Raw genomic sequence first — 12,039 nt, 5'->3', positions numbered from 1 at the left:
GTGCTCTACTGAGCCTCAAGACTAGACTGGAACCTTCTTTCACCTCTTGTGATGAATGAAATGGGCAGGACACTCAAGCTCGCTGAGCTGGTCCACGAACCTGCAAAGCGGGAACAAAACCCAGGTCAGGAGCCGGGGACTTGCAAGAGCGTCCGCTGTGGAGCTCAGCCGGGGCTCGGCAGAGACTGAGCACGGGCTAAGGCACAGCCCGTCCCCCCGTCCAGGGTCACGGAACTTGCTGGTTAAGAGCCCGAGTGCGCAGCTCCTGAGCTGCCGCCGCCCACCAGCTGGCCTCCTCGTACTCTTCTCCCCCGAAACTCGAACCTGACACCAACGGTGCGAGGACGCATTTGCACTGGCAGACAATCTGATCCATTCGATTCAAAATCAGAAAATTCTCTCTCAATCAAGTGCCTCTCCCCAAATCCCACCTAAATAACTTTCACATCTTTACACCTTAAAAAAAGGATAAATAGCTCCTGTTCCGATGGAAAATGTTCTCTTACTAACTAAAAAGTTATTTCTGCATAATTCTGTAATGACACGTTTCTATCAACAGTCCTAGGCTCTTCTCCACCGTTCCTTCTCCTTACCACGTAGGACTGCTTCTAACCAAGTATGAAAGAGGGAAATAGGAGACAAGATTTCTTCCTTCTATTTGTTACAAGAGGAAACAAAGGTCTTGAAAGAAAATATTTTCAGTTAGCAAATAACCACCATAAGACAAAGATTTAAAAATGACCCTCATTTCAATCCTTTATTGTACTCGATCAATTGCTTCATGTATAAAATACCTATAATGGTATTAAATAAAAATAAAACTTTATTTAAAATTTACCACTGGTTAAGTGTATACATGGTATAAGGAAAACTAGACCCTTTCCAGATCACCACAGTCCACGAACGGCTAAGTCACAATGTACGTTCTGTTTTTGTACCGAGTCCCATGAAAACCCAGGTTCTTCACGTTCTGAGTCCTAGAACCAGCATTCCTTCCTGTTACCAACGAACGCCCATGTTTTGAGAAAACAGTTTTCTTTGTAAATACTCCACCAATTCCACTCTTGATTTTATCATCTCGATCTCGTAATAGGGGATCTGTAAAGGAAGGGAAATAAAAGAAAGACATCATAACCCGTCACGTTCTGAAGCACCTTGGTGTTCTGGTTTCTCGAACCCGCCCCCCTCGGCGGCACGTAGGCTCCCGGAGGGCAGAGCTCACAGCCGGCATCGTGTACCCCCAGCGCCTCCAACAGCGCCTGGCACACAGGCGGGGCTCCGTACACCAGCAGCAGAACATGCCGAGAACACTGCCAACTCCAGCGTGGGCAGAGCCTCACGTTTCAGTTGAGGGTGGAAGGAGAGCCAGAGCCAGGGGCCGAGACGGAGCCCGAATCTGGATCCTCAGAGCGGTGGAGACCAGTCTGACAGGGGAAGCAGCGTGGGCAAGGGGAGAAAGGCAGGAGAGCATGGAGAGGGATGGGGGCAGGGAAGAGGCCGCTGAGCTCGGAGCGGAGGGTCTGGCTGCGGGCCAGCTGGGGGGGGGTCTTAAACGCTCAGATGTAGACGGGTTTTCGCTTTCTCCTGTAAGCGGTGAAGGGACAATAAAGGTTTCTGAACACGCACTGGCGTGTTATCTCTAGAAAAATTAGTCTGGGGACGTAGGTGAAATACGGAGTGGAAAAACGGAACCAGACATGAGAGCAGACTGGCAGCTGGGCAGCTCCGTGCACCTTCACCGCGGACTCCTCACAGGGGACCTTGGTGAGCCATCGATACCGCAGATGCAAGCGAGCGCTGAGGCCTTAAAAGTGTTGGTGAGGGGGCGCCTGGGTGGCTCCGTCGTTATGTGTCTGCCCTCAGCTCAGGTCATGGTCCCAGGGCCCTGGGATCGAGCCCTGCATCGGGCTCCCTGCTCGGCGGGAAGCCTGCTGCTCCCTCTCCCACTCCCCCTGCTTGTGTTCCCTCTCTCGCTGTGTCTCTGTCAAATAAATAAATAAAATCTTCAAAAATAAATAAATACATAAAAGTGTTGGTGAGGATTCTGGTTTTAAAGGGTCCTCTTGTCTATTTCTATTCATTATATCAGGGGGAAATGAAAGTAAAACAGATATTCTAATAATTTAGTAATTCTAGAAGCAGAGGTTAGCACAGCTCATAGAAAATACAGGGATGCCTCACTTTTGGAAAACGGAAGGTCTGAACGTTCTGTATTTCGAAATATAAATACAGAGATTAAGCCTAATGAACGAAGTTGACATTTAAACTAGATGTAAGATCCTTGGTCCACTGGGCTGGCAGACTACCTAGCACCCTGGGAAAAGCAAATCTAAAGTAGAAATTGCTTTTGGAGGGGCGCCTGGGTGGCTCACTCGATAAGCATCTGCCTTCGGCTCAGGTCATGATATCAGGGTCCTGGGATCGAGCCCCACCATCGGGCTCCCTGCTCCGCGGGAAGCCTGCTTCTCCCTCTCCCACTCCCCCTGCTTGTGCTCCCTCTCTTGCTGTGTCTCTGTCAAATAAATAAACAAAATATTAAAAAAAAAAAAGAAATTGGTTTTGGAGCAAAGGAAACAGGAGAACTCATACCTGAACAACGTGATAACCAAGCAAGCGCAAGTGTCTCTGTTTAATAGCTTCCTTTCCCAGTAAGTGTTTGCTGTTCAGAGAAAATCTTTTTGGATCATCAATGCACAGCGCTACCCTGAAAAATTATAGGGGGAAACTTATTTTTTTGTTATTTTTTAAGTTCTTTATTTAAATTCAATTTAGTTAACATATAGTGTATTATTAGTTTCAGAGGTAGAGTTCAGTGATTCTTCAGTTGCATACAACACTCAGTGCTCATTCCATCAAGCGCCCTCCTTAATGCCCATCACCCAGTACCGCATCCCCTCACCCACGTCCCCTCCAGCAACCCTCGGTTTGTTCTCCCCTAGTTAAAGAGTCTCTTACGGTTTGCATCCCTCTTTTTTCCCTCCTTCCCCTATGTTCACCTGTTTCTTGAATTCCACGTGAGTGGAATCATATGGTATTTGTCTTTCTCTGGTTGACTTACTTCGCTTAGCATAAGACACTCTAGCTCCATCCACGTTGTTCCAAATGGCAAGATTTCATTCTTTTTGATGGCTGAGTAATATTCCCTTGGGTATATATATCATCTCTTCTTTATCCATTCATCTGTCGATGGACATCTGGGCTCTTTCCATAATTTGGCTTTTGTGGACATTGCTGCTATAAACATTGGGGTGCAGGTGCCCCTCTGAATCACTATGTTTATATCCTTTGGGGTAAATACCCAGTAGGGCAATTGCTGGGTCGTAGGGTAACTCTTTTTAACTTTTTGTGGAACCTCCCTACAGTGTTCCAGAGTGGCTGCCCCAGGTTGCATTCCCACCAATTAATTTTTGCTGTTCTGACTGGCGTGACGTGGTATTTCATTGTGGTTTTGATCAGTATTTCCCTGATGCCAAGTGATGTGGAGCGTTTTTTCATGTGTCTGTTGGCCATTTGTGGCTTCTTTGGAGAAATGTCTGCTCATGTCTTCTGCGCATTTCTTGACTGGATTATTTGTTTTTTTGGTTCTTGAGTTTGATAAGTTCTTTATAGATTTTGGATACTAGCCCTTTATCTAATAAGAGGGAGAAACTCAATTTTTAAGACAATCCAAAATATTTATACATTTTTTGTGGCAAGGGTTTACTGGGGATTCGGCTATTTCAGTGTGTCAGCGTTATTTTCAGGAACTCACGGGTGTGCTATCCTTTCCTATGCTGAAACTGCACTCAAGTTCATTAACATTAATGTTTATGTTACACAGAATTTCCACAATTGGGCTGCTGCACTCTACCGTCTTTACTTCCAGAACCATGTCAACTCTCCCACCTTGAGAAAATAGCATCGATTATCAAGCTCGCCACGTCTTGTCACATAAAAACCACACCAATTTTCTTTACCTTTTATGCACATCTTCGTCAACTGTATATGGCAGTACTAATGCTTCTTCATCTAATTTAATTTCAACATCTGGTGAGAGAAGAAAGGAAACATTCTCCGTGTGGTGCCCTCACAAACACTACGCGCCTGCTCTCCTCCTTCTGCTTTGAATTCGTCCACACCGCAACGCACCCAGCTGTGCTGAAGGCTGCGAAGTAATGACCACACCAGACCACGGTGAGAATTTCACTTTAACCAGCTCTATGATCAACCACGTCAGCCTTAAATTAAGGAGGCTCAACCACCCGAAAACCAGGAGTGGGTCCTCAAGGTATCGGGCGTGACAAGAACCCCGCCTGCTTTTTCCTTCTCCTTATAGTAAGCGGTGGGCACCCTTCGACCCAGAGTGAAGAAAATCCTTTAAGCAAAGCACAGGTATAACCTCTGCAAGTCAAAACTTTCATCGCTGGGGCTCCCAGGGCCGCCAAGGTAGGCACTGTCTCCTGCACCCCGACGGGTGGTTGTGGGGCACAGGAGACCCCACTGCCTTCCTCTGATGGTCTGCCATTCCTTTTGTAAAAAGAGCACGTAAGGGGGAGGTGAGCTATGACCACCTGAAGCCAATAAGACACTGTCACCTTCGAGCTGATTTTCTTTTACTCATTAATTTTTAAAAAACCATGAAGGACATAAGGACTTGAACTCTCCGGCCAGCCCCGTGCAACAGAACTTTCTGCTGCGAAGCACGTATTTTCACCTTTGCTGTCCACTACGGCATCCGCCCGCCCCCTGGGAGTCTGAGCACTTGACGTGTGGCTCCCAGGAACTGAACTTCGGATGGGTTTTAAATCTGAGCTAATGGAAATTTAAGTAGCCACAGGGACTCCTGCCTGCTGTGTGGGCCAGCGCTGCCCTAGAGGACAACAGCAATGGGCAACGGCACAGCTCCCATAGTTCCTGGTATCACTCTACACTCGCACCTGGTCCTTATGGAAGTCTGGGTCACTACGCTTCCTACTCTCATTTTACAGAAAAGAAGCAAGCAGAGAAAGGTTCCTCTGCTCAAAGACATTCCGCTACCACGTGGGACTCCCCCCTACCGTCTGGACTCCACAGCCCTACCGCTCACCCACTGTTCCAATCTGCCTTCAGGAAAGGGCCACCTCTGCTTTACATTTCCAGGCCTTCCACTGGCTACTAAATCCCACAGATTCCCAAAGAGGACAGCATGCCGAAGCTGGTAAGCAACAGCAAAACTCCCTACTACTCACCTATTGTGTAACAGTAGGGCGTTAACACTTTTGAAGCAAAATACAATCTTGCTCCCAAAAGGTCAATCAGTCCAATCTTCACAGATTTGTAAAGGTGAAAATCCACAGGCGTCTCCAGGGAAGAGCACGGAGTAAGAAATGACCTCACTTGATACTTAGGAAGAAGTTTCTGACCCTAAAAATTGGATGTTTAAACTTGAGAAAGGAAGATACGATACAAAACAAGAAAATAAATCCAATAGTTCAATATATCTTTTAAATGTGTTTTCAAAGTAGTCAGAGGTCACAGAAAGGGAGGGACGGAATAGCCATGCTGTTACAGCTCAAGAAACATCTCTGGAACTCTCAGAATCGCTTTAAGGGCCTCGAGGACGCTCACGGTTTTAACAGAGGACAATATGAAAAAGGTGAGATTTGAACTCAGGGAGAAAAGGACAGCTATATAGTAAACACTGCAGCTGGCAATCTACCTGGGAGGGGACGAAGGGAAAATCCTAGCATGCGCGTGGACTGTCAGTTACAGAGCTAAACACAGGAAGGGGAGTGACATTTGTATTTTTTTTAATTTTTTATTGTTATGTTAATCCCCATACATTACACCATTAGTTCTGGATGCAGTGTTCCATGATTCATTGTTTGTGCCTAACACCCGGTGCCCCACGCAGAACGTGCCCTCCTTAATGCCCGTCACCAGGCTGACCCATGCCCCACCCCCTCCCCTCTAGAGCCCTCGGTGTGTTTCTCAGAGTCCATCGTCTCTCATGGTTCGTCTCCCCCTCCGACTTACTCCCGGGAAGTGATATTTTAAAAATTTAGAAAAATATTTATATTACCTTAGAACAGGTAAAATATTCTGAAGTGAGAGAAGAAACCATAAAAGATGGATAGATTTCACTACAGAAAACAATTTTTTTTAAAGATTTTATTTATTTATTCGAGAGAGAGAGAGAGAGAATGAGAGATAGAGAGCACGAGAGGGAAGGGGGTCAGAGGGAGAAGCAGACTCCCCGCCGAGCAGGGAGCCCGATGCAGGACTCGATCCCGGGACTCCAGGATCATGACCTGAGCCGAAGGCAGTCGCTCAACCGACTGAGCCACCCAGGCGCCCAAAACTTAAAAATTTTTATAGAGCACAAAGATACCATAAACAATATTAAATTAAAACAAACAAAAAAGTAAAAACTACAGGGGCACCTGGGTGGCTCAGTCAGTCAAGTGTCCGACTCTTGATTTCAGCGCAGGTCATGACCTCGGGGTCCTGAGATTGAACCCCGCCCCAGGCTCTGAGTTCAGGGCGGCTGTCTGCTTAAGTTTATCTCTCTCCCTGCACCCTCCCCCCTCCCCCATGCACATGTGCACATGCTCTCTCTCCCAAAAAAAGAAAAAAAAATTTTTTCAGAACTACAAACCAGGAGGAAATATCTACAACATACACAGATACACAGGAGATAACAGCTCCATCTTATGTGTTCTAGGATGGGACGCCCCCCAAAAAAAGACAACCCAATAGGAACCTGAGTCAAGAGGTCACTAGAGGATTCACAGCAAATGTAAATGACCAATAAGCACCGTGAAAATATGTTCAACCCATTATTGCTCATTAAAATGCAATTTAAACATGTGGCACAGTAGTCTTTCTCATGGAGTCGGATGACAACAATTAAAGGACTAATAACACAGCGACAGAAGAGGCAGGGCCACGGTGGAGGAAGGGACATCTACAACCATTAGGGGCAGCAAATCTGTGGGTAATGCAATCAACTCACTTTCAGGAATCTAGTCTCTAGATCAAAAAACAAAAAGGCTCCAGTAGGGAAGGGTATGCAGAGATGTTTATTACAGCCCGCTGATGGAGAGAAATGCTGGAGAAAACCTGGAAGTCCAACAATGATGCAACAGAATAAATGTCTGGAAATAGCATGCCATCCTTAAAAAGAATGCACTTAATCTTTGTGTATTGCCCCCAAGGAACGTCTGCAATATACTGGATACATACAAGCACACTGTCCTTGCAGTAGTCCCACGCCAAGGCAAAATAGTGTTCGTGCATTTGTGCGCAACTCAACATAAAAACTGTTGTCAACACTGCTCCTTCAGGGATGGAAGGAGGTTGGACCTAAGTACCATTGATCTCTATGTGCCTTAGCACTGTTTAAGCAGCTTTAAGGAAAATAGTGGGGGGCATGTGGGTGGCTCAGTCAGTTAAGCCTCTGCCTTCGGCTCAGGTCATGATCCTGGGGTCCTGGGATCGAGCCCCGCATCGGGCTCCCTGCTCTTCGAGGAACCTGCTCCCCCCGCTTGTGTTCTCCCTCCCCCTGTCAAATACATAAATAAATAAAATCTTTTAAAAAAAAGAAGAAGAAAATAGTGGTATCTTCATTCTTACACCTTACTCTGAAGTGAGCTACTCTTAAAGGGGACTCCGTGTAGCCCGGAGGACCAGGCAGGGATGAGCAAGTCTAGAGATGCCATCTGTGACCCAACACAAGGGGCCTGATTAGGTTAGGAGAATGAATCTCTAGAGTACTAGATGGGAAGCACAAATTGCACCTACACTGAACCCTATCAGAGAAGAAGGAAATGTCTGGCTTGGCTTAAAAATGTACTTGAAATCATTTAGGATTTGCTCAGTCCAGAGATTCACACTTTTGTATCTAACAGCTATGGGGAGTACTAAAGCCCTTCACAGCCAGCAGAGTGAATCTAAGGTCGCTCTGACTGGAGGACAAATCTTCCAAGACACCTTGCGGCAGGAAACGGGTCCTTTAAAGACAATAGGAATGGGGCCAATTCAATATCAAAAGAAAAGACTACCTGGTGGCAAGTAACTCCAAGCGAATGAAAGTTCTGCTTTCTGATGCCGTTACTGAGACAGATCAAAAGAGGAGAAACTTAAAAGATTGGGAGAGGGAAGACAAAAGAAAGCTGCCCCCACAGGGAAATAAGGCAGCCCGGCTCTTGCTCTTACCTTGTAGAAAGGGCATTCTAGGACTGAGGTTAAGAACAGTTGGGTCAGCTGTGCAAGGCTCAGTCTGTCCAAATACAATTCTTCACCTGAAATAAAAAGCATTCCAGTTGTACTTAAGTTTGATTTTGGTATGTGTGACAAAAGAAAGGTACATCCAGGAATGCACAACACACACTGATCACTCCGGAAGTAACGTACTTTTAAATGACTCTGGGAAAAGAACGTGTCAGAGTTAATTATGCCCTCTAGCTTGCCATCAATACAATCTCATTTTAACTTCCAAGGAACTCAAGCTCCAAACTACAGAATATAATTCAAAGTACCAGGTATATTAAAATCATTGAGAATTTCCTTTAACTGTGGAGACATGGACACCTGACATATCTGGGTGGCCATCAATTGAGACGACCAACGCCATCCTTTCAAAACCGAGAAGTTGCCAGTTGCGTTCACGGCTTCTGACATGCTGTGACTATGACCAGGGCCACGTCACATCCCTCAAGACTCAGGCTGGCGGTCTGTTGACCAGAAACTGTTTTGCTTTGTGCAGTGTTCCATCATCCTGGAACTCTGTGTATCCACTGGCACCTGACACTCATCTTCAGGTTATTACGGAAGAGAAAACAGAGGTGACGCATTGCTCAGTGTACAGGTAGATACACAACTTGAAAAGAGTACACGTTCAATTTCCCCACTCTCAGAAGTTATAACCAACTCACCTTGCAGCTTTTGAAGAAAATAAGGGCTGAATATTTTTGCCATGAAGTTGACCGGATGGCATTCAATTAGTGAACACGAATGGAGAATTTTCAGTAGTGTTTTCGGTGGAAAATAATTGAAATGAGTGAGCAACGTGTTTTCTAGCTTTCTAAATAAAGCAGAGGCATTTGGGGGCAAATAATTGAGTTTTCCAAAAGGTTCGATTAACTCAGAAATCTGATGAGGCAAAAATTTTTCTGACTGGCAAACAAAGGTTTCTGCCACTGCATTGAGGATGGGTTTTGAAAGAATCCTTTTCCTACTGCAGTACTCCATGACCTTGCTGACAACCTCAGGATCCAAAGTGAGACACACTGAAGCTACATGTTGCTCTAGGGCTTTTGTAAAAAATCTGTCATTGTGCCCAAAGTATATGAAAGCCTCTAAGACTTTTCTGAGCTCTTCATTAGTAAAATGAGGGATATGCCTCACAACGTATTTTCCCAATTTTATAACCAGAGGAAGTGCCTGAGTTTGATCAAGAACTGCTAGGGCACTGAGCATTTGGCTCATCAATGTAGGACTCAAGTTGTAAACTACTGACAGAGAGAAGTTGTTTAACTTATTTAGGAATGCTTGGTGTTGGTCCACTTTTTCACTACAAGCCTGCAGTATCCTATAAAGGGCCACAATATCCTCAGGAGTAAATTCTTCCAATTTTTCACTTTTCAGTTGACATATAATCAGTTCTAGCGTCGCACAGCCTGGACCTTGCAGTTTAATCAGACTTTCCCCAAGAACACAAAGACTGTGAACTTCCAGGCCACCCCGTTTGAGACGACGCTGGCATTCGGCCACCAGGTTCAGTAACAAGCTACTGGGGGGATCCATGTGCAACAGAGTCAGGGCTTGCAAAGCAGTCACCAAAACGGTGTCTGGCAGACCTGAGGATTCCTGTTCACACTGAATGCATAAGGCTTGAAAGACACTATTCTTTAGTATTTCTTTTGGCAGCTTTTGATTACCCTCTTTTTCTTCCACTTCACAAATCCGCTGTAAGGCTCCTGCTGCTAGAGTATCAGGCAAAGTTTGCAGCGTGCTTATAAAACTTAACACTTCTTCTGATGAGGTGAAGTTGTTCAGTCTCCTGTAAAACATCTGTTCATCCCCACTTTTAAGATTTTGTTCAGGCCTATCCCAATCATGTGCTTGAGAGAACACCGGCTCACCAACTGGATTAAGGTCCTTTCCATTTTCTGAATGGAACTTTTTACAACGGCCATGATGGAATCTGACCCTGAAAGGCTCAGACTGTGGTGAACAGAACCACGGACACAGACGCTCCTCGGAAACCTTGTGAACATAATTTACAGGATGATTTTTCAAAGCAGCCAGAGCTCCGTGGATCCGAAAATCAGACAAATGGCAAAGGTTCCTCCGCAAGGTAATTAAAGCCATGCCATCAGATTCTCAACTCTTCTTGATTTATGACTAGAGGAAATAAAAAACATGGTCAAATATATACAGAGCATAACTCAACAACATGAACGCTTATGAAGCAGGATGAGTACTCGTGACAAATGATTCACAAAAACCTCCCACTTAAACACAAGTACCCGAACATCAATCTCTGCATCCCACGGCTTAGAGAAGTGGCAGCTAAGAATAATACTCGCTATTATTCGCCATGTACCCCCGTGCTTTACCGGTATAGCTTAACCCTCACAACACAAGGAATTAAGTACTTCTAATCATTTTACAGATGAGCAAACTGAGCCCAAAGAGGCATTTTGTCCGGTCTGCACAGCTCGTCCGGGGCAGAGCTGGGATTCACACTCAGGCGGTCTACACCCGAAACACGCCTCCTCTATGTTGGCTGATAGAAAGCACTGCGTCAGGTTAAATATACCCAAAAGGAGCAACGGGTAAAAGGGCCAAAATTCGTATAGGTCAACGCAAAGCAAGGGTCGAAACAGGTATAAAAGGCTTGAGGTGTTTTCCTCTCGAAGAAAAGATCAGGCCGGGGCGGAGGAAGAAAGGGGTCTAGTTTGGCCAAGGGGGAAAAAGGCAGATTTAAAAGAAGTGAAACGATGCAGGGCACTACGGGAGGAAGGTGGAAGTTCCGTGTAGACCTAAACGCTCCGCCTGGTCTTGGGAACACGAATGTGTGCGGTCCAGGGCAGACGGGGCGCCCCAGGAACCGCGTCCTCCCAGGAATCAAAGGACCCCACGCTCCGGGTACCTCCAAACCCGGCGACCCGGGAACCTGAGCTCATGCACGGGGCGTGCAGCAGCGCCGGCCAGAGAGAAGCGGGAGGGCCATGGCAGCACGGACACCTCGGCAACGCCACGGGCTCACGTATGCCGGGCCGGGACACCTACCGCAAGGCGACACCTGCCGCGCTCAGACCGCCGGACCTCCGAGCAGCGCCGAGGCCCCGGAACCTCGCGGGCCTCCGTACGCGCATTCCATAGCCGGCCCCCCGCCCCCTCCCAGCAGCCCGGCGCATGCGCAAGGAGAAGGCCACGCCCTCGCCCGAAGCGCTGTGATTGGCCCAGTTCCTTCCTGAGCTCCTTATTGGTCTTGGGCGCTGGACAGGCGCGCGCCGTGACAGACTGCGCAGGCGCGGGAGCAGGGCTCGCGGTCCTCCGCGGTCCTAGAGTGTCTCCGGCCTTCGCCCTCAGGTGAGACCCGGTGGCCGCTGTTCTCCGGAGGGTTGCCCGCCCACCTCGAGCCCGCGGGGAGGCGGTACAGGGTGGGGGAAGGCCCCGACCTCCGCGCCCGCACGTTCCTCTCGCGGCCGGGCTGGGCGCTCGCGGGTCGGTCAGGAGTCCGGCCCGCTGGGCGGAGGGCTGGGCTGGCTGCGCCAGAGGCTGGCCCCAGGGGCCTCCCGTCGCCCCCCCGGGACCGGGTCCGTCCGCGCGGCGGCGTTGACACGAATGGCGCTGGCCCCGCAGGTCGCTGCGGGCCCCTCCGTGGGCGTCTCCGTCCAGAACACTTCCCTAGATTGGGGGGCGACGGGACCCGCGGGGGCGTCGGGAAGGGGTGACGCGGGGTGCTGCTCCCCCTTCTCCGCCTGCCGGTGCTCTGCGGGTGCCGGGGATCCGCCTCTGAGAACCGGGTCACAGACCTGTGGAAGGTGGTGGTGGGTCTGAGGGGTTGCT

At 47.9% G+C, this 12,039-nt stretch overlaps 2 protein-coding genes across 4 annotated transcripts in view; one reads left to right on the top strand and one right to left on the bottom strand.

Annotated features, from left to right (window-relative positions):
* Window positions 1–730: 730 nt before the first annotated feature.
* Window positions 731–11,343, bottom strand: FASTKD3 (FASTK mitochondrial RNA regulator 3). Of its 3 annotated transcripts, XM_028122670.2 has the most exons (7): window positions 11,257–11,343; window positions 8,895–10,365; window positions 8,176–8,261; window positions 5,208–5,382; window positions 3,957–4,026; window positions 2,590–2,704; window positions 731–1,098 (listed from the first exon to the last, which is right to left on the bottom strand). In XM_028122670.2, the coding sequence occupies exons 2-7, from the start codon at window positions 10,330–10,332 to the stop codon at window positions 1,000–1,002; spliced, it is 1,983 nt and encodes a 660-aa protein (XP_027978471.1). In that variant the 5' UTR covers window positions 10,333–10,365; window positions 11,257–11,343; the 3' UTR covers window positions 731–999. The 3 variants fall into 3 exon arrangements, 2 of the variants coding, with proteins under 2 accessions (XP_027978471.1, XP_027978472.1); XR_003612217.2 differs by lacking the exon at window positions 731–1,098 and having other exon boundaries at window positions 2,679–2,704; window positions 3,957–4,144; XM_028122671.2 differs by lacking the exon at window positions 731–1,098 and having other exon boundaries at window positions 2,612–4,144.
* A 129-nt stretch (window positions 11,344–11,472) lies between these two features.
* Window positions 11,473–12,039, top strand: part of MTRR (5-methyltetrahydrofolate-homocysteine methyltransferase reductase) — a 32,415-nt gene continuing 31,848 nt past the window's right edge. Inside the window, exon 1 of the mRNA XM_028122660.2 lies at window positions 11,473–11,559. The gene's annotated coding sequence lies outside the window, so the exon portion shown is untranslated. The remainder of the gene's footprint in view (window positions 11,560–12,039) is intronic.

Source organism: Eumetopias jubatus, unplaced genomic scaffold (assembly GCF_037043125.1).
Source record: "Eumetopias jubatus isolate StellerSeaLion01/CBP00866 unplaced genomic scaffold, mEumJub1_p1.0 scaffold_5, whole genome shotgun sequence".
NCBI classification, from domain to species: Eukaryota; Metazoa; Chordata; class Mammalia; order Carnivora; family Otariidae; genus Eumetopias; species Eumetopias jubatus.
The sequence above is the reverse complement of the archived record's forward strand: the minus strand, read 5'-3'. Positions and strand labels throughout refer to the sequence as shown.